Raw genomic sequence first — 22,656 nt, 5'->3', positions numbered from 1 at the left:
TATTATAAATGATTAAAAAAAGCCCTAAAAATATCAAAATAGAAATTATTGGCAAAATAAAAAGAGGCAATCTAAGCAAAATTGAACTTACTTGAGAATATGTAGTTCGAACATCAAAATGTGTAAACCAGTAGCATTGCTTATGTGAAAAGAAAATGGAAAATTTAATTTGCAAGATGCACGGCTTTTAACATAATGGTTTTAGCAAACAATTATACAAATAGATATTTTTGACTTTCGTGAATGCGGTCACAAGTTGATACCTCAAGAACCAACAAGGTATAAAACTTGATGAGCATGTGATTAAAATCGGTGTTCTAAAAAGCGTAAAATGTGGCTAGGCATGGAATTGAAGCTTCAAGCTTTACGAGCCTATGTGAGGTTTAGGGGTAAAAAAAAATGTTTTCTTATTTATAATATTATTTTAAAATTTTAATAATTTTAAAAATTATTTAATAATTAAAATAACACATATTAAACATCTAAAATTATAAAATACAATATATACTTAATAACTCCTACCATTAGTCAATTATACAATTTGTAAATTTTTGAAATGGAAAAATTAGAATATTTTTCATTGTTTCAATTTTTAACCAGACAAATTCTGCTTAATAGATTTATAATAACTTTATACATGTTTTTGGAGTTTGTAATAAAATGAGTCTCAAGATCATAGTTACATAATGTAAATAACACCAAAACTTAATGTAGATAAAATCATTTTTAACTTTCATGCGAATATAATCTTTAAAAACTTAAAATTGAAGTCAAAAGAAATTTTTTTTTTAAATAATAATAAGCTAAAGTCAATAAAAAATTAAAAAAAAAACTAATAAAGCGCATCTAGGAAAGACGAAAGAAATGAAAGAAAAAAATTCAATCATTTAGGAATCGATAAAAAAAAAATCGTCTAGGAGTGAAGCAAGGCGTTTTGTCCAAGCTTCAAGCCTGGGCAGCAGCGAGCTTTTTAGAACAATAATTAAAACCTACTCATTTGGCATGATAAATAATATTATATATATCATTAGAGGAATTAATATGCCAAAGCATATAACACAAGTTTTCGATAAACTTATTCGATCAAAGTACAGAGGGACTTTGCAATTTAGAATCATGCAGTATGATCGTTTTAGTGAATATCTATTGAAAATAGATATAAGAATGACCCGATATACCAATCGGCGAGCTTTTTAGAACAATGATTAAAACCGACTCATTTGGCATGCTTAATAATATTATATATATCATTAGAGGAATTAATATGCCAAAGCATATAATACAAGTTGGAAGATGCTACATGTACTAACACTTTTGTACAAACTCTTTTACTTACACTCACAATGGGAAGGTGGGGTCTACATGTCGAAATTATTTAATCCATATGGAGACCGCATGCATGTGAGAGTGAGTAGAAGTTTTTGTCAACTAAAGTTTGTACAAATATCTTAATCCATACACGTTTTCGATAAACTTATTCGATCAAAGTACAGAGAGACTTTGCAATTTGGAATCATGCAGTATGATCGTTTTAGTGAATATCTATTGAAAATAGATATAAGAATAACCCGATATGCCAATGTAATTATCAATGTCTGGGTTTTTCATCATTGCTATTGAGGATTTAAATATTATTGGAACTCTTGAAAGCTTCCAAAGGCAATTGATTACTTTGAAAAGAATTCATGATGAGAGATCTCGAAAAAATAAGATTTTGTCTTGACCTACAGATCGAGCATTTAAACAATTAAATTTTTGTTTATAGTCAATTTGTATAGAATGCTAGAAGATATTTCATATGAAAAATGACATCCATTCGATATCCGATGGTTATTTGTTAATTTGAAGTGGAAAGAGGACAATTATTGTTCTAGTGTAATAATATATAACTTATTGGTCTAGAAGTATTAGATCTTAGTACAATAGATGCACTATCGTATCTTGCTAATCTTTTATTATTCTGGACTAGCTGATTATGATGTTACAAAGTATTACTCGATGAACATAATGTTCACCGCCCAATTTATCTATTCACATGTTGCTATTGTTGACCCAAAAAATGTTGCCAATAGAATCCTCACCACGTGGACGTCTCCTACACGTGGAACACACCATTAGGAGGCAAAGACCGTCGGTCGAGAAAATGGTCTAGTGACTGTTACACTCCAACGGTCAAGTTAACATTCGAAAGAAATATATATAGAGTGCAAGAGTCGGGAGAGGGGGTTTGGCTAGGGTTTTGAAATCATACCTTAAATGAAATGGAGCCACATATATATAGAAAATGGAGATGGGCCTCGTGGCTAATGGGCCGAGCCCAAGCTGAGTTCAATAGAAAGGCCCAATATGAAAGAATTTATATGCATAACAATAGTCCCCCAAGTCTAAGTCATTCATTCATGTGCGAGTCGAACTTTGAAATATAAGTAGTCAAGTAGACGAGGTCCTACGAATTGCCTCAAAAAATATGAGTAGCTCTAATATGTGAGGACTTACGAATTGCCTCAGAAAATATGCATCGATCCAATAGGCGAGGACTTAAAAATTGCCTCGGAATGTTAGCAGCTTTAATAAGTGAGGACTTACAAACTGCCTTAGAAAATATGCGTGCCAGCCTGAATAAAAGAGGGCTTACAAATTGCGTCGAAAGATGCCGTATATAATTTTCGACAGCATTTCCTCTGTAATATGGACTAAACCAACTGTAATACAATATAAAGTGAATAATGACAACACATTTCTCCAAGACATATTATGCAGAAAGCCTTGTATCATAACAGGTCATATGCTTGACGATAGTATAGATAATATGGCATGCATACTAGCGCTAGTAAAAAGTATCATCGGTCATGAGGCATGCTAGCAGTGATGTGACATGCATACTTGGCAGTAATAATATAATGCATATGCTAACGGTAATAATGTAATGATACTAAGATACTAGTATCACAATAGTCCCTCAAGTCCGAGTCGAATATTTTTGTGGGTCGGACTTGACATATAAGCCATTGTGATGAAGATGATACAGATATGAGATTGAGTATATAAGCAGTTGAAGCGATGTTTATAGAGGCATCCTTGTATCATCGCCACCACCGTCAACTGACTTGATTGTTGGGGTGTATGTTAAAAATTTTAAGTAGATATCTCATCTCAACTGAGGCGATGACCCCCCAGGGGACGACATGTGAGAGATGGCTAAAGCTTTTAATTGATTGAGTTCATCTCAACCGAGGCACTGACCCACTTAGGACGACGCGTGAGAGATGGTTAAAGCTTTTAATTGATAGAGCCCATCTCAACCGAAGCGCTGACCCATAGGGGACAACGTGTAGGAGATTTCCAAAGCTTTTGATTGATAGAGTTCATCTCAACCGAGGCGTTGACCTACAGGAGATGACTCGTAGGAGATGGCTAAAGCTTTTAATTGATAGAGCTCATCTCAACCGAAGCGTTGACTCATAAGGATGACGTGTGGAAGATAGCTAAAGCTTTCTAAAGATAAATGCAGCTATAATGCAATAACTCATATGATGAGGCATCTTGCAAAGTGAGGAATAAATATCAAGCTGGTGGCTCATCTCAAACTATCGAAGACTTATAAGCAAATCTTAGAGAGACGAGGTCTTATAGCTTGGCTTAACAATAGTGATGGGCGAGGAATAATCATTTTGCGAAGCTAGGAATAAGCATCTGGCGAGACAGAGAATAGATATCCCTCGAATAGCTCTCGAACTATCTGAATCTTATAAGTGACCTCGGATAGACAAGGTCTTACAGTTAGGCTCGACGATAGTGAGGGGCAAGGAATGAACATCTCGCGAAGCCTAGAATAAACATCTGGCGAAGCGGGGAATAAATATCCCGCAAATAGCTCTCGAACTATCGGATTCTTATAAGCGGTCTTGAATAGACGAGGTCTTACAGTTAGGCTCGACGATAGTAAGCGATGAGGAATGAACATCTCGCGAAGCCAAAAATAAACATCTGGCTAGGCGGGGAATAATCATCTCGCGAATAAGGCCAGTAAAGACTCCTTTTGTAAGAGCAAACACGTTTGGCAATGTGACTCTTAATATTAGTAATAGTAAGACAAATTCACATATTTTTTATGACTTATCGTACTTATCACAGGCATATGTATTTTACAAATTATCACAAACCCAAGTTATTAACTTGTATAAATTAAAATCATTTCTTCAATATCAAGGAATCCCTTTTTTTCTTAAGCCTGAAATAAAGGATTCTTTTGAAATACAAGGAATAGTTCATTCTAAATTAAAGGATAAAATACATCATCGAGGGATTTGAGTTTACCATGAATCAATTGATTCTATATGACTTATTACTACTTTTTTTTCAAGGAACGAGGACTCAAAGATATCACCTCTTCCTTTATTCAAGGAACAAGGACTTATAAAATATGTCGCCTTTTCCTTCATTCAAGGAACGAGGAATCCAAAATATACCATCTCTTCATTTATTGTTATACATATAAAATATTTCATTTTGGGTCTTTCTATTGGACTTGGCTTGGACTCGGCACATTAGCCACAAGGCCCATCTCCATTTTCTATATATATGTGGCTCCATTTCATTTAAGGTATGATTTCAAACCCTAGCCAAATCCCGCACTCTATATATATTTCGTCCAGCTGTTGACTTGATCGAAGAAGTGCAAATTGTCGTCAGACCTTTTTCTCGATCGGCAGCTTTTGCCTCCAAACAGAGTGTTCCATGTGTAGGTAATGTCCACGTGGTAGGGACGTGGCGAGGATTTTATTGGCAAGATTTTTTGGGGTCAACAACTATTATGATGATTTATGATGTAGAGATGTTTATAAAAGCATTATGTAATGCAATAGTAGAGGAATTGATAAACAATATAGATCTCAAGTAATATTCTCACAAGGGGAGTAAATACATGCGCGCATGCACACACACACACACACACTCTCTCTCTCTCTCTCTCTCTCTCTCTCTCTCTCTCTCTCTCTCTCTCTTTTAATCAAGATTTTATCGCAATGAATTTTTTTTGATAAGGTATTTACTTTTTAATGAGATAACATTTATAGTGTATTTAAAACAATAATACACTATGGTCAATCGGAGATACATGAAGATGGTATTATTTTAAAGCTATAATAAGGACATCAACATGGAACATCAAAAATATTTTATACATGTTTTATAAAGATTGTGACATTGAAAATGTTGATGTACATTATATGAATGACGCAACACAAGAATTTTTATTAATTGAAATTTTGTGAAGTAATTGTATTCTTTTTCCTTTGTTCAGATTTTACACTCTTTTTTTTCCTTCTATTATTTTTGTTTCACTGGATTTTTACCAAACAAGAATTTTAACGATGCAATGATTGTGTAAATAGTTATCAATGGTAGTGTTGTATGGTTTGTTTCACATGACTTTTGAAAAGTCAAAATGAACTTTTAAGACCTAAAAGCTATTTTTGGTCCTCATTTGGCTAATTGTATAAAAATGATTTTTCTAATTAGAAGAATTTTTATAGGAAGTTTGTCCAAATTTAGGGGTGATGCGATTTGTGCTATATTTTCAACTCAAACAATTTTATGTGATTTGAAATTTTTCCAAACCAAGCCAAACCATTTTATTTTTCGAACTAAATCATAATTTGTTGTTTGGTATAGCAATATATTTAACATAAGTTAACATATAAGTTTAAATGAAGCTAATAATGTTAAATTAAATTCATATTTACTATGAAACTCATGAATAAATTATTTTAAAAGTTAGTTGTTAAAAGATGTTAATAAAACAAATACATCTTTCTTCATTTTTATTTACATTTTTTGTTTGACATTCATATTATCATATAGCGGTTGATAAATGTAGAGTTATATTCCACTATTATAATTTGGTTAAAACTCATTTTGTCTTACTAGTGAGATGTTAAATAAGGATTGAACGGGATATATTTAGATGTACAAAGATTAATAGAGTTTCGGCTTAATGGAAATTAACGAATTTCATGCTCTAGCTATTTTATGAAAGTAGAAGGTATTAGTACCAGTTAGGAAACTTTAATGTTTTCACACAATCAATACGATTCATCCGTCGTTTTTTCCAAACCACAAACAAATTCATTAATCATCTAGGCACATAAAGAGTTACTTTTCTATTCAAACTACAATTCACAACTGTATAAAAAGTTTAGAAACAATAAATAAAAGAAAAATAACGAAAAAATGGCTTGAATGAGAATTTGAGACTTACCGAAATAGAAGAGAAAAAGAGGTAATTTGGGTAGAAATTAGCAAAATAACATGTAAAGTGATCGGCTATTCATTCGACAGTGGCATACAAACGTCAAATGTTAGGGAAATGAGAGTTTATGTTAGGGCTTTTGAAACTTTGGACATGATTTTCTGATATAGTTTTGTTGAATTATAATTTGGATTGTTGAAAATATGTGTTTTTTTTTTCATTTCATATGATTTTGGAATAATTTTGGTTTAGTTTAGATATTTGGTGAGGACATGTGTTGTGAACTTGTTAAAAACATAGGTAAAAAATGATTAATCTAACTTACATTCTATGATTATTTCAATGGGTTGGTTGTAATTTTTATCGCTATATTTGTATTTTTTTCTGAAAAGTGAAAATTGAAAATTTTTTAAATTAATAAAATTAATGTTTTAATTAAAAAAATTTAAAATGGTTTGATTCAATTTTGTGCGATTTTTGAAAATCAAAACCTAAATGAAACCATTTTGAAACGGCTTGGTTTGGTTTGATTTGAGGAAGAAAAAACCACAGGTCCACGTGGATCCAAACCAACGGTTTCAACTCAACAGTTTCGATTCGATTTGCAGTTTTATGATTTTTTTTGTTCAGCTCTAGGTCCAATGTGACTTTCTCTAAAAGGACTTCTGAAAAAAGAAGTATTTTAAAAATTAATTTTCAAACAAAAATTAAAATAGCTTCCTCCAAAAGTCTTTCTATAGATTTAAAAGCTATGTCAAATGGGCTCGTAAATTAATTACTCTTTCTAAATGACCATCGTACCCCTTCAATCATAATTATAACTTATTAATTTGGATATTGTTTCCGAATAAAACACACACTCTCTTTTCTTCTCTTGTCCTTTATACATTATAACATTATTGATGTAAAAGCTAAATTTTGTCATGAAAATTCTGAAGAGATGCTATGCATAGGGGATTCTACATCTACATAATAAGAGGTAGAAAGAATTTCCAAGGATTATAAGTGACATATTGAGTTTTAAACATTTGTAAAGTTATAATCTCTATTCAAAAGATTTGCAATGACATGAAATCTTTAAAATTTGCAAATCTTGTGCAATAGTGCCTGATTGATGTGATGTAGCATTATTGTGGATTAGTTTGCTCAAGGAATAGACCAAGGTTGTGTCCCCAAGGCCAATATACATAGTTGAGTACAAGATATTGATGTTCATTAGCACAACCAAATTTGGATATAATATGCATTTTCTAATGAGACTCCAGATCACGATCTCGTGATAACCAGTTAGCAAGCTTAATCAGGTTCACAATCCACATCATTGTCCTATCTAACCAAGGTAAGGGCATATGTAAGGTAGTCGAAATTGTGCATTACCTCTGTCGAGGTGCTATGTAAAGGCCGACCACCATAGCCTAGGTGAGGTGCCATAACCTGCTGCAGAAATGATCCGTAGTCCCTTTGTTGATTAAAAATATTTCCCCATTTCACATGTTCCAATAAACCTTCCATACAAAATATTAATTTAATTTATTTATATGACATATCGATAGAAGATGCCTAAATGGTCAACTTATGAATCTATTTTTTAGAAGTCAAATCTAAAATCTAGGATGGCTACTTTTCAAAAATATTAAATGTCATGCAGCCTTTGATTGATAAAGTAACACTTAGGAGGAGACCTTTCGACCATCAGGATGAGGCCAAGTCTCTATCCATCCAACAATTATTATTTCTCATCTTCTACTATAAAAACTTATATTTAGTGTCCTTTGAATGTAATTCAAATTTATACGATCAACTATAACACTGCTCTAAATTTTTCGTTCTCTATAAACCTCTGATTCCTGAAAACTGGCGTGGCTCACATCTTTTGATCATCCTACATCCAGATATACCAATGTTTTTAAAATCTAATTGGACCAGCCGATTCAACCGAAAAACCCACGAACCGTTCAAAAATATGGTTCGATTCATTTCCAAAACCCACTTTCTTGAAACCGGATAAAAAAATCGGTCAATTGAACAATTTAATTGTTAACTCGAAAACTCGACTCCGCTTATAACCGGCTTTGGCGGTTTGTCTTTATATGCATAAAAGTTAAACTTTTCACATCTCGGCCTATTATAATTGAAAGAGTCCCAAACACTAGCCCTATCAGATAATGACCCACCCTTTTATAGAGTGACTTTCTAGCACTACTCTTTTTTGCATTCGATGCGGGATAAATATTTATAGGATGACTTTTCAGCGGATTTTTGCTAGGATTTCGATGTGGGACAAATCAGTTTGCCTTTGGTGGCCATAGAGAAATCTCATTCCAATAATTTTTTTTAACTTTGTTCTTCTTTAGTTAATAATTGGTAAATACAAATCGTATCCCTGACGATTTTTTATTATTTATTTTATTGAGTAATTAATTATTTTTCAATCTTATTTTAATTAATAAAATTACAAAGCTCTTCAGATATTTTAATTAACAATATTATCCTATCATTTTCCATTTGAAAATACATTTATTTATCTTCTTTTTTTAAGGTTCCGGTATTACCGCGGTTCAACCTCGATTCGACCCTCTAACCCTTGACCTTTTCACCTTTCTGGGTCAATGTCAGGTCTGGGTTTCAGAACATTGAGATATACACATACAATTGATTGACTTTGAACGTGGAAGTGCACGTGGTCGCCTACATCACTTCTGAAGAAGGCTATGTGCTACTAACGGTTTGTCCTAGTGTACATGAGCTTATCTATCCGTTAGCCATGTCACCGGTGCACAAACTGGGGTAAACAAATGACATGGTCTTTGGAAAATCGCACTATTGACCACTAGCACGTGAAAAAAACTCGTCGAAAAGTATTTCAACTTCCCCCTTAGAGAAATGTTGTTTTTAAATAAAGAACAAGCGGAAGTTTCAAGAGAAGTTCAATTGCTGCTTACAGTTTGTCAAAGTATGCATGAGCTTATATACGTGGACGTGAATGAAGTTGGGATCTGTTAACCACGTCGTCCGTGCAGAAATTGAGGTTAATAGGTACAACATAAAAAATACGTCTTCATATTCTTGTATTTGTCTTCATAATCCTTAACATAATTTCTAAGTAATTTCGTCTTTAGATATTAAAAAAATATGTTACGCAAGGCCCACTTTTTTGCGAGCAAAACATAACTAAGACATACTAAAATCCACACGCTCAATTATTGCGACAGATTGTTAGATAATGTTATGAAATAAGAAAATTAATTAGTATAAAATGTGCAAAATGCACATTATACATGCAAAGATTCATGCATCAAAATAATGCAAATTTTATACTAATTAATTCGCTAAATTCATTTATTTTTTCTATGCATCTATCATATCTTAACTACAAACATCAATTCACTCTATCTGGATGACGAGCTGAATAGTGTATTAGTCATTTTTTATACGATAAATAATAGCTTTAAGACTTGTATAACAGTGGATTGATGTACCCACACAACTACAAACTGATTCTCAGAATATTTGGAGTCGGCCATGTAAATCCTTCTTCGTCACCAATTTTTGTTGAGAGATGTAAAGTAATTAAACTTTTAATGACTACCTCTGACCGACTTAATTTTTGTCTAATCCATCTTCTAACTTGTTCGACTAAAATCTTATCATTCTTATGAATGGGAACCTCTTTGGGTAGACCCAAAACATGGTCCAATTTCTTACTTCTTAAATGGCTCTACCTCCTCTTACATGTGTACAGTGTTCTAAAAGATGCACCACTTAAATGGCTTGGCGTCTTATTTATTGACCGCTAATGCGTACCTTAGCGTGATAATGTGGGCCTAGGCGGGTATTATTATCTTTTTTTATTATTTTTTTAATTTTTTAAAATTATTTTAATTTAAAACTCAAAGGCTGATTTCTTTACTTCGTCTACCCTAAATTCAAAACAGCGGCTTGGAGTCTTGAACAAAAGAAAACTCTCAAAAATTCATATCTATTTACTATTTAGTATTTACATTTCAAACTTATCTTCTTGTTGAAAACTTTAAAAAATGTATCAAATTCCTATAAATCTGTTTTAAATGTTTGGTAGATATTATTTTTAATTATTAAATGATTTATGCGTCGCCTAAGCTCGCCTAACTCATAGCTTAACCTTTACATATCGTCACACATTATGCTTTTTAGAACGTTGCAGGTGTATATTGCTCCATTAAAATCATACCACTCTTATGAGCGAGTCTTTTAAGTCGACCAGAATCATGCTCCAATCACCCAAGTCTTAGATGGCCCCGCCTCCTCTTGTTGGTCGGCGCTCGTGTGTCTATATCTACGTGTTTATATATATATTGTAAGTTGACATGGGTATTAAAGTAGTATATCTTGATTGATTGCAGGTCAAATAAAACACGGTAGGTTTGGTGAAGGGGGCTAAGTGAAAATGACAAGATAGATGATATTTGCTGACTTGAACATGCCTACCATGATTGCAATAATCTCTTCACTCGGTTTCACAACAACGTAGGGCCTAGTGTTAATTTTGATAAATTTGAGGTAAAACAAATGATCTTGTCGTGTTATTGTGTCAACCTTTTGCGATGCAACCGAAATATGAGACAGTCGATTAACAAACTCATTTGTTAATTTTGATCTACTTGTGTTTGCTAACATGTTCCATTAGAAATGAATTATCGCTACTATGCATGAAAGCTTCTTTGAGTTTACTCTAAATATGCACACGCTCGAATGAACATATCTGGGGTGACGAACAGGGGTGGAGCCAGAAAATTTGTTCAGTGCAGGCATAATTTAACTCATTCGAACATTGTGTTTTGGTCATGAATTTAATGATGATAAAACTATAAAACAAAATCATGGGTTTAGGCCGAAAAATAAAATCCATGTAAATTAAAACATGTTTTTATTCCACCTCCCCTGTTGCTTTAAAATAAAAAAAATGAAAAAAAAGTTTGGGCCTAAAATTTCAGTGCGGGCTCGTCTCAACGTGGCTCCGCCCCTGGTGACGAATTAGCTTCGTCTATAGCAACGTCGAAAATGAACTTAACAACTTGCAGACTGCAGCAAGAAAATAGAAATACTCAACAAGATGAGACACTGAATCATACAACAAGAGAATGGAGAAAAAGGCTCTTCGATCAGTAAAAACAATGCAGATGTTATTTTTTTCCTGAGGCTACAAACAGAGAACTCTTCGTGGTGACTAATTCTTGATTATAGATGATAAATGTGAGTTCCCTCTTGGTGAACTATTGCTAGAATTTAAAATTCAAGGGCACAATCAGTACATTTACTTAATTAACAATTGACAAACCATTGACAAAATCGAAACCATTGACAAAATCGAACTTAATGCTGGAAATAAGGCAGGCGGCAGGTGGCATCATGAGCATTTTATCATTGAAGTTTTCACTTGGTATAAAGAACATCTTCCCATGGGTGACGGTAAAGTGGCTGCTTCAATCTCTTCTGGTCAAAGGTATGCCTGAATTTGAAAGGATGAATTGACTTAATATATTGATCCAAGATAAACATGGACCCGAAAAAAGACAGAAAAGATGAAATGAAGGTGTGAAAATGGGTGAGTCCAGCCTAGGCCATTGGGGCCGGCATAGGAACCTCTATAAGACCATAATAGAGAAAAGTTGATCCCAAACTCACCCGATGAGACCAATGGAACGTGCCAGCACAAAGAGCCCATTCAGGTAACCGATCCCAACAATCTCATCGATTTCTTGCTTGGTGAACATTCCACTGCCAGCAAGGAGATCCAGGAATAGGGAACCGATGGCACCATCAACGTTAAGCACTAGGCTGTTTGCCTTTGAAAGGGTGTACGTTTCAACTTCAACTGCGTATTCCATGTACTTAACAGAAGGAAAATTGGAGCGTGCATACCGTTGTAGCAGTTCTACTCTCTTATCTCTGTTGTCACTCCTCTTGATTCTGTTTCAGAAAAAATTAACACAGATGAAATATACTTAGAATGAGATTTGAAGAGGCAATGCAACATCATTCAGGTATTGAAGTTACTATATCATGAAAAATCATGTCCCCGGAAAAAAAATAATAATAATAAAATTAAAAAATAAAGAGGCTAAGAAAATTGAGCGTATATATAAGGTTCTTATTACCTGTGTCCAATACCAGGTACACGAATGCCTTTCTTTTTCATGTTTTCCACAAATTCATAAGGTGTAAGACCCTGAAACGACATATTGCGACATGCCATTTTAGAAGGATCAAAACATTAGGAATCCACCATTTCATCTGTTAATTCTCATGAATCAAGACAACTCACCTTCTCATAAGCATCCTTGAAGTATCGAGCAGCATCATCAATAGCCCCACCAAATCGGGGACCAATTGTTAATAAACCTGTTTCGAAAAAAGAAAAAAAAAATGTCATGTTACTCATATATCATGAAAAGAATTCATAAAGACCCTTTTCAGGTAATACTTTAAAAATATTCAATGTTAAGCAAAAGTGAACTATCCCATTTAAAAGAAATCATGAGCAACCCACCTGAAACAAGACTCGAAACCAGGTCTTTTCCAGCCCGAGCAGTAACGATCGTGTTGTGAGCACCAGAGACACATGGACCATGGTCAGCACATAGCATGATGCAGATCTGGCCATGGGAAAATGGGAATAAGTTCAAAAGCAATATCAGAAAAGACAGTTGAAAATATAAAATTACTAGCTAGGTATACAAAGCCTCTTCTCAAATGGAAAACCTAGGAAGTAAAAACAGAAGGTAAAAGTGACGTAGGATGATTAACAAGAAATAAGAAGGAGAAAGGGGAGAGGAGAAGAAGTAGAAACCGGGGGAAGAAAACACAGAGGCTGCAGCCAACTTTTATTCAATTAATTCATCGTCAACTGAAAATTACAATGCAAAATAGATTTAAATAGTAAAGCAACCCTAAAGAACTTGGGTCCGAGCCCATACAAGTCCAAATTTAAATAATAGTCCAAGAAAATAAATAAAACTTAAATAAAATAAGTAAACGTCGTCCGATGTCCTCATCAACTCTCTCAAGGTGGGAGAAAACTCGACCCTGTCGAGTAGATAGATAGTATAGGTTGCAGTCAATCTGATACTCCAAATGCTTCAAATCAAGCCACGGGGGACGATCTTTCTGACGAACCAAGTAACGAAATTCCATAATTGATAGTACTGAAAACTGTAGCGTATTCCTAAGAATATGATCTGACCAAGGGGGGCGATCTTTCTTTCTAACCAAGTACTGATACTGGACTCCAAATAACCAATACTCATGCACCTCATCTTCAAAATTTTCATATGATTGTACATAATGAGGAGCATAAGAAGCACGTCGATCTACCCAACAAACAAGGAAGTACTGAATTTTGCCATCATTGGTCAATACAAAACGTTCATCTAAAATAACATCAATTTTATCTTTGTGTGCTGTGATAGATGGTATTAAAGTAGAAATATCAATATAGTCAAATTGGGGGTCCACAAAGTTTGGTAGAAATGGATCATCAAAGGAAGTAATACGGTATCAGTAAGTAATTAAGTCCTCAATATTTAAAGTAGAGTGGTAGCCAAAATGTGATGAAAGGGCAATGACATGTTCATTTGAACCAACATGCTTTAAAATTTTTAAAGGATCAGCACTACAAGCTTGCAATATGATATAATCCCCAATATTAAATTCAAAATATCGTTTATACGAATCAGCTTGAAGTTTATATAATGCATTACTTGCGTCATTTTTTTATTGATCTCAATATGCAAGTCATGAAGATGATATACAAATGCTTCAGCTGACAACGACACACTAGCATGCGGGGACAGGGGAATAAGATCTAACGATCGCCTAGACTTATAACTATGAACAACTTCAAATGGATTTAGACCTAGAGACTGATTCATAGAATTGTTATATGCGATGTGAACAGTTGGGGGGATCGAGTCCCAATTCTCAAGATTTTTCTGGACTAGAAACTGTAATAAATTGCCAAGACTTCGGTTAGCAATTTTGTTTTAACCATCAGTTTGAGGTTGGTCAGTAGTGGAGAATTTCGATTTAGTGCTAAGAACAAGCGACTGGATTCTCCAAGGTGACTAGCGAAATCATCAAACTCTTTGAGTTGGGTAAGGGTATGACATATAACGTGTGATCGAGAGTTGTCGGAAACAAGGGGTATAGTTTCTAAAGTCTCGGGAAGCGTCGGGATTCCACTTAAGGAAGTGTCCTCACTATAATCATCAAAATCTTCAAGTTTAGGGCCATATACTAGATCTTCTAACGACTCTTCTATTGCATTCTTTCGTTCTTCTATGACTAAGGCTCGGTTAGGACATTTGGAAGAGGTGTGGCCAAAATCCTTACAGCTGATGCATAGCAAGTGAGAAGTTTTTGGAATTTCACAAATTATACCCTTATTTTCCAAAATTGGAGGAACATTAGACGGGAAAGGTCCTAGAAGGGACTTGTCAGGAGGAAGTGGAGCCAATGACGCCGAAGGATGATTGTCATTATGCTTTCTACATGAAGAAGACGACCTTGGGCTATCACGACCTTTACACTTGTTTTTCCAAAGGGAAGGGACACTAGACTGGGAAGGCTCTATGATAGACTTATGATGAGATGACGCTAATGAAATGGGTGAATGATGGTGATCACGCTTTTTATATACAGTACTGATAAGTAACTCGTAGTCCCGAGCTAAAGAGTAAGCTTGATCAAGAGTAGTGATGCCTCGAAAGAAAAGCTCACGCCTAAGTTCATTTCGTAGACCTTGTATAAACCTACTTAAAAGTCGGGGCCTCATCCTCAACGACATGACATTTCACTCGAAATTTCTCAAATTGAGCAATGTACTCAGTTACTAGCCGATTCTCTTGTGTAAGGGTGTTCCATTGGGTAAAAATTTCATGATCTAAGCAACCATCAAAAGTAGGAATATCTAAGTCAATGTCTCTAAAGAAACGCTCCTTACGACGAGGAAGAGAATGAGGACCATGATGATCATGGCCTTGTTCTCGCTCACGAACCTAATCCCTATTTCTATGATCGCGTCGAAAATATTCTTGATCACTTTGTCCACGATGATATTGTCTATTATGAGATGCTTCAGAATTAGTATCAGTCAAACGAGGGGTTCGCTTAAAATTGCTCAACTTAGCGGTTAGGATCTTTTTCTCCTCACGAGTAGCAGTTATATCTGATTGAACAGTCGATACACTAGTGGAAAGTTGCGCTAATTATCTAGTGCGTGCATCAAATTGGGATGGATCCATGGTCAATGTATTGGAAATAGAGACGACAAGACGATCACTTCGCAACTACATGCAATGTAATACCAGCTAAATGATGTGCTATGATGAGATCATTGAACAATACGTGCAAGCAATGGAAAATAACTTGTACCAATTTTTTTATTTAATTTTAAATATTGGGATTAATTAAATCCAAAACAAGCTAATACTGCTGGTATATGTGAAATGGCAAAGCAAGGGTCAAACACACTAGTCAAATTCTCCAATCAATTTAAGTGGGGAACAATGGAAGTCAATTCGGTCACTGGTGTCAATTCGATTAATGGTTTCGATCAAGTGGGGTTTAAAGCTAAAATTATCACGATAACAGCAACACAAGATTTTAATTGATGCAATTTTAAAAATGAAGCAGTAGTATAAACCAATACTAAATAGAGATCAAGGACTCCCTGTTGGTTAGTTTTGATTATTTGTATGCCAATTGATCTAAATTGCCGACTTATGAGCCCCAACTATGCTTCTGTTCTTCCCTTCGTATCCAATGGTTTTAGCCCCTGCAGACTGTAACTTGTGCTGCTTCTGGTGTGGACGTAAAACTGTGTGTAGTGATTGTGGCTTTTAGATTGTTGAGATGGACGAGGAAATATATGAGTGTGGTAATTGTGGTGGAAGTGTATGATCTTAGGTTGGTGGTGGTGGTCTATGGCGATGAAGCGGTAGTGCTCTGGATGCCTGGATACAATAGATAATGAAGTGGTGGCATGATGGTGATTAGAGGTGGCAGCGGCAAGAGAGTGGTTATGAGAGAGAAATCGGGTGAAACTATGAGGTATTTGTTATTAATGAATTGGTTATAATCGAGCTTGGTTGGATATTTGGGACTGATCATGGGTTGAATGGTGTTGGGCCGATTGTGATAATATGTGATAAGTGGGTTGGATTTAGTGTTTATTGGGCTGAAAAACAAGTAGATTGGCTAAATAGATGATGAGAGATGGGCTGTGCGTTTAGTGGGTTTTGGGAGTAATTTGAGCCACTAACTTATGGGCCAAGTGTTTTGATGAAAAAATGAATGGAGTAGGTTATAGAGATGGAATATATGGGCCGAAGGGCTAAGTAGGCTTGAATGCTAGGATTTGGGATTTATGGAACATCACAATTATTATTATTATTTTTTTTTTTTTGGTGTGAACAGTAACTTTTTTTTTTTTTTTTTTTGAAGCTGATAATACAAAAAAAATGAATTTTTGGGTGTGAATAGTACCCGTGAACAGTAACACGATTTTTTATTATTTTTTTTGGTGGCTAGGGTGTGAACTGAAATTGCAGGAAAAAAACCTAAACTGAAATTTCCGCCTGTAAACAGTAACGTAAACTTTTTTTTTTTTTTTTGGGAACAACTATGAAGAAGCTGGAAAAATAATAACTTGGCCGTTCATGCTAAAAGTTTATTTGTTTGTGCTGTTCCACAAGTTCTTAGGAAAGAAATGGAAAGAGAATTTTGGATTGGAGATGAGAGATTACCCAAATTTAAGCTCTGATACCAAATTTGATGTAGGATGATTAACAAGAAATAAGAAGGAGAAAGGGGAGAGGAGAAGAAGGAGAAACCGAGGGAAGAAAACACAGAGGCTGCAGCCAACTTTTATTCAATTAATTCATCGTCAACTGAAAATTACAATGCAAAATAGGTTTAAATAGTAAAGCAACCCTAAAGAACTTGGGCCCGAGCCCATACAAGTCCAAATTTAAATAATAGTCCAAGAAAATAAATAAAGCTTAAATAAAATAAGTAAACGTCGTCCGATATCCTCATCAAAAAGAAAATACAAGGTTACAAGAAACTCACTTCGATAAAACGTGCACAATAATGGGGAAGGCTTCGTTTGAACCACAATAAGGAAATGACATCACCCACACCCAATCCCTGTTCAACAATGGAGGACATTGGGACGCGAGCGTAGGTTGGTTCTTCACCTGGAAAATGAACAATGAAGTAATATGAGCATTTGGAAGTCTTATTGACTTATTGTGAAAAAATTCACACACAAAGAAGGCCATACTCACCCCTTTCATCAGAGATTGTGGAAATAATATGCGTTGGAGCCCGAACTTTTCCACTCTTAATTGCTGTATTAAGATCCTCAGGAATTTGAGGGGGTATCAGCTCCTTCACTGGTGTAATTTTTCTCTCGTCAACCTGTAAAAAATGCAACAGAGCATTTCGGCAAAACAGGTGTTTGAGAACATCATAGCATATGAACAGCAAAAGCATGTTTAGCTAAGCTTGTAAAGTTTACTTATAAGTAAATAATTAAAAAAAAAATTATTAGTCAAAATTATAAATAAGTTTTATGGATTAAAAAGAAAGGTAAGAGCTAATTTCAAATAGGTTTTATATTCTTAAAAGTAATAAAAAAAAGTAAAATATCCAAGATCATAAATAAAATGTTGCTTAAAAGTATGTTTTACTAACCAACTTCTCAAATGTCTCTTTGATTGCACCTTCAAATGCTTCATATGAGGTGGGAACGACAGCTCCAGCTTCCCTCAGTGCTTGATTCTTGGCCTGTGCAGACTCCATCTCACCACCACTCTTTGCCCCCTGATTGTAAATAAGCAAGCAAAATTTAAGATATTTCCTTCATCGTAAATCATAATATAATCAAGAGGTGATATTTGCTCACCGCATGACCAAATTGTACTTCGGACTTGAAGAGCCTAGCACAAGTTCCACTGACCCAAGCAACCACAGGTTTATTGATTTTCCCCTGTTTGAGGGCCTCGACTAGGGAATATTCATCATGTCCACCAAGTTCACCAAGAACAACTATCATTTTGACCTGGTTTAAATAAGAAAACGAATGATTAAGAGAACATTAGTGTCATCTTACATGCCCTCTACAGACAAGATATGGAACAAAACAGTTGGGTGAAGTGCAAGTTGCAAAAAAATCAATTTAATAGTTTCACTAATTCTATCAACTTTTGGAAACTCTTGATATAAAAGTTTAAACAAACGTAAACAACATGAAATTCTACCATTAATTTTATCATGCATTTTCATCAATAAAATGCATATGGAACTTTATGACCAAAGTCCCCTAGCAAGGATATAAGTACTACAAAAAATAACATATTTATCAATAATAAGGAGAAGGGGATAAGAAGAAGAAGAAGAGAAAATAAATTGATATGCCTGAGGGATATTGTTAAACCGCAGGACATGATCAGAAAGCGTCAACCCGGGGAACACATCTCCTCCAATGGCAATACCTATAAAAATGACAATTGAGCTTAGAAAAAATCCAACCTCATGAAAAATAAAGTAAAAACCGTTTCAGGTACAGGAGTTAAATTTCCCACCTTCGTAAATTCCATCAGTGACACGGGCAATGGTGTTGTATAATTCATTAGACATACCACCCTGTAATTCAAGAGAGATTACTATTAGAATGTTAATCACATATATGCAGATTCAGCTAATAATTATTCTATATTCAAGGTAAATAATGTAAGTAGTATCATAACAAATAGGTGATCATTGTTACACTGTCCTACTAAAAAGCAGGAAAATGGATATGACTGAAGGTTTAAAAAATGTATCACTATAAACTTTCGTGATGGCCTTATTTGAGCAGAATAGAAAAGGATGATAAATGCAGCCTACAAGAAATATTGAACGAAGCTTTATTCAGTTAAGCATATTAAATTAATGAGACTATAAAAATAGATGCATCGATAGGTAAACCCTGGATCCTTTCGATCAAAGAATTACAGTACTAGATGATAATGTGTGTTGATAACCTTACATATAACTATGCAACTACACAACAAACAAAGAAAAACTTTGACACGATTACGCACAGATTTGGATACGAAGCCAACAGATCCAGGTCTGTACAACTTGCAGTGAATAATATTATCAGTTGTTCCAGCGGTATCACCAATCTTAAATGCTCCAGCTTGAATACCTCCAACTGTAGCTGGGCCAATAACAACCTGAAGCACATTCATCACCGTAATCAGACACGTCTCTGAATAGCAACCCCAAGGGAGAAGAATACAAGCAATATGATAAATATGCCTTCAGGTAAAAAAGAAATTTTTATTGCAAATGCATTTAATTGCTCAAATCAGAGAGCAGAAAGACATTTTTACATTACCTTATTGTTAGCCTTTGCATACCCAATCAATTGCTTGGTGTCTGATTCTGGGACACCCTCAGCTATAATAGCCACAACTCTAATTGTTGGCTGCTTAAGAGCAGCCAGGGACGAAGCAGCAGCACTGAAAGAACAGTGCAATTACAGCTATTAGGACTATGCAAGAAATTGGCATCAGAGGTATTCAAAAACTAGACAAGATAAACCTTCTAAATGATGCAAAATTAATGAAAACATCAGCTGTAGGATGTGCAGAACAGGCAGCTTCAATACTGCAATATGGAAAAACAGTCAATACCCTTAACTATTTTAGTCACAACAAAAATTGTATGCAAATTGAATAAAGGAAAAAAAATAAGAAAAAATACAACGCACGTGGAGTGAACAGGAATGGCAATTTCGTCCTGACCAAAAAAGAGTTTCTGGAATCCCTCAGAACCAGGATTTATAATTCCAGCAACAGAAGGTGTTTCTCTCCCTGCAGAACAAATGTTGATCAATTATGAAATCCTACTAAAGCATCTAACTCATTGGCAATCATATAAATAAGAGCATGAGATGTTACTCTCATACTTACCACAGAGGAAGTCAAAATCAAGCATCCGCTGAATAGGCAATTGCTTGTAATTGTAAAATAATGCTCGTGTAGTTTTCGAGAAAAGTTGGCCAGTTGCCGTGATATTTGGCCACAGACACACCTGGATGAGAACTTAACATCAACACTTATAAACTCTCATTAAAAAAATAAAAAGTTTTTCCAAATATTATAAGCTAAATATGTGAATAAGAAATCCAGCAAATAAGATCTATTTAATAATAAGATTTGCGGGTAATTGTATAGTCATAGTAGCAGCTCAACCCAATTAATTGATATTTTCCCACCAATGTCCAAGCTAATCCTAAAAGACTCACTTATGAGCTCGTCTAAACAAAATCTTGATATCCAACAAACTTCAAAAATTCAATACACAGCTAAATAGCTCACAATAAGTATGGTGTAATTCAAAATTTCCAGATCAGCTCTAATTTTCTTTCTTGATCATTTCGATAATAAACGAAAGTAATCATTACTCAGTTGAACCTACGCAATGAATTGGATGGAATGACAATAATAACCTTGAAATCTGATTTACGAAAAAATAAAAATAGAAGCGACTCATTACAGCATGTCAAGTAAAAATTCTCACTTTATCCAAAAATGCATATCTTACTCAGTTTATACACCCAATCGACAAATTGCAAGCAACAGAATCCATATATAAATTGTAGGTGACCGTTAAAGCAGAGATCTGTTTACCAAGAGAATTTAAATCCTACAATAGCTTCAGTAAACAACAAATGAAGGCATGTTTCCTCGTGAACATCGAAAAATAATAATAATAAAATGAAATCAGATAATCAAACCGTTTTTCCAATAACAGACACTTATTGGAATCCTAGATCATACGAAAATGACTACAGAACAGATACAAGAAATACAGAACTACATAACCCGCATACTGGAACGAAGATATGAACAAGGTTAGAAATGGAGTGCAAGAACTGAACAAAATGTACCAACCTTTGATTTGAAGACAAATAGTCTTGAGCAATTGGAAAAAGAAACAAATTAGGAGTTTATGTCTAGGAGAAGAGCAGAGGGAAATTGAATTTATATAGGAACTGTTGTTAAAAGAAGGTGGGCTATGGCTTCGTGGGGTTTGCATTTTTTTTATTTTGGTAGTGAGCTATTCAAAACTCAGACGAGTAGTTGTATTTTAAGACTAATCTTTCAAGATAAATTATGATCATTTTAAGGTAATGTTATATAGTGACAATGTGAGTGACGTGTTAAAGATGATATAGTTTAGTTTCTCTACCTTCTTTATTATTGTCCTGAGTAATTATAAATTTTCTCAAGTGAGTCGTGATCAGTATTAAAGTAAAATTTCACGTGAATAACGTGTTAAAGACAATATAGCTTAATAAAACCATCCTCTTTTTTAACTCGAACACATTGTTCCACGCATGATCACATCCCTAAATAAATAACGTGTTCAAGACGAAATAGCTGGCACAAACATTTTTCCACATAGTGAAGTTGGTTTATATGTATGGGTTAGCGAGGTGTTGAAGTTTCACCACACAAAAGGGTATTGAAGTCGAGGGTTGCTGGTTGGAGGTGGGTAGAATTGGAGGTTGGCTTGACCAATCAAGAATTTGTGAAATAAATGACTAGTGATTTTGGGAATACTACTGAATTGCCATCGACAACATGGGGCTATTTTTCCTATCATCTAGCGATAAAATTATTTAATTATCCAAAGTAATGAATTTAACTCTTTCCTGAATTGGAAATTAAATAATCATTTAGTATTTTATTTTAATATATATTTGATCAAATATTGTCTTAGTGCTATGTGGATTTTGTACATATCTTATAAATAAATAAGTGATTCTGGAAACTTTCTCTATGTTTTAGTGTAATATTGAATTTTATAGGAAATTCGTTTCCATTTAAAAAATGTTGAAAATACAATTCATTTCCAAGAAAATAAATTAAAGAATATAGATGCCATTTTTGAACATTACAGCGAGGAGTGTATGAATGCAACGCTCACGTAGGTCTCAATTTAGAGTTATGAATTGTAAAATTCAATTTAACTTGTCACACCATACTAAATTATTTTTCATGTGTGACCATTTATCTAAAATCTTGTCCAAAAGTTTGACTTTTTCCCCCAAAAGTTTGATTCGTTTGCATAAAAAATTTTGAGCACGTTTACGGGGTGCAAGTTATTATTATTATTATTATTTTTTAAAGGGGTGCATGTTTGACTCATTCCCTGATAAAATCTTGTCATTTTTTTTTTATTATAATAATCTATCGAGCTTGTCTAGTTGGCAATGGGCACAAGGCCACTTCAATCAGTAATGATCACCGTTAATAATGAATAACATTACTTTTTTCAATTTTGTTATCCAAATAAATATTATACAA

At 34.3% G+C, this 22,656-nt stretch overlaps 1 protein-coding gene across 1 annotated transcript; it reads right to left on the bottom strand.

Moving 5' to 3' along the window:
- Positions 1 to 11,371: 11,371 nt before the first annotated feature.
- On the bottom strand, positions 11,372 to 21,285 carry LOC111395048 (ATP-citrate synthase beta chain protein 2-like; the record flags this gene model as incomplete). The annotated part of the gene is made up of 17 exons (XM_023021073.1): positions 11,372 to 11,738; positions 11,915 to 12,199; positions 12,388 to 12,458; positions 12,555 to 12,631; positions 12,780 to 12,885; positions 17,360 to 17,487; positions 17,578 to 17,710; positions 17,987 to 18,115; positions 18,198 to 18,353; positions 18,710 to 18,786; positions 18,877 to 18,937; positions 19,378 to 19,512; positions 19,677 to 19,800; positions 19,883 to 19,948; positions 20,052 to 20,154; positions 20,254 to 20,374; positions 21,238 to 21,285. Coding segments are annotated over 17 exons (1,896 nt in total), but the record flags the coding sequence as incomplete, so codon positions are not given.
- Between the last annotated feature and the right edge of the window lie 1,371 nt (positions 21,286 to 22,656).

The sequence above is a fragment of the Olea europaea genome, chromosome 6 (genome assembly GCF_002742605.1).
Source record: "Olea europaea var. sylvestris chromosome 6, O_europaea_v1, whole genome shotgun sequence".
In the NCBI taxonomy this organism is placed as follows: Eukaryota; Viridiplantae; Streptophyta; class Magnoliopsida; order Lamiales; family Oleaceae; genus Olea; species Olea europaea.
Note: the sequence above shows the minus strand (reverse complement) of the source record. Positions and strands in the feature narration are given on the sequence as shown.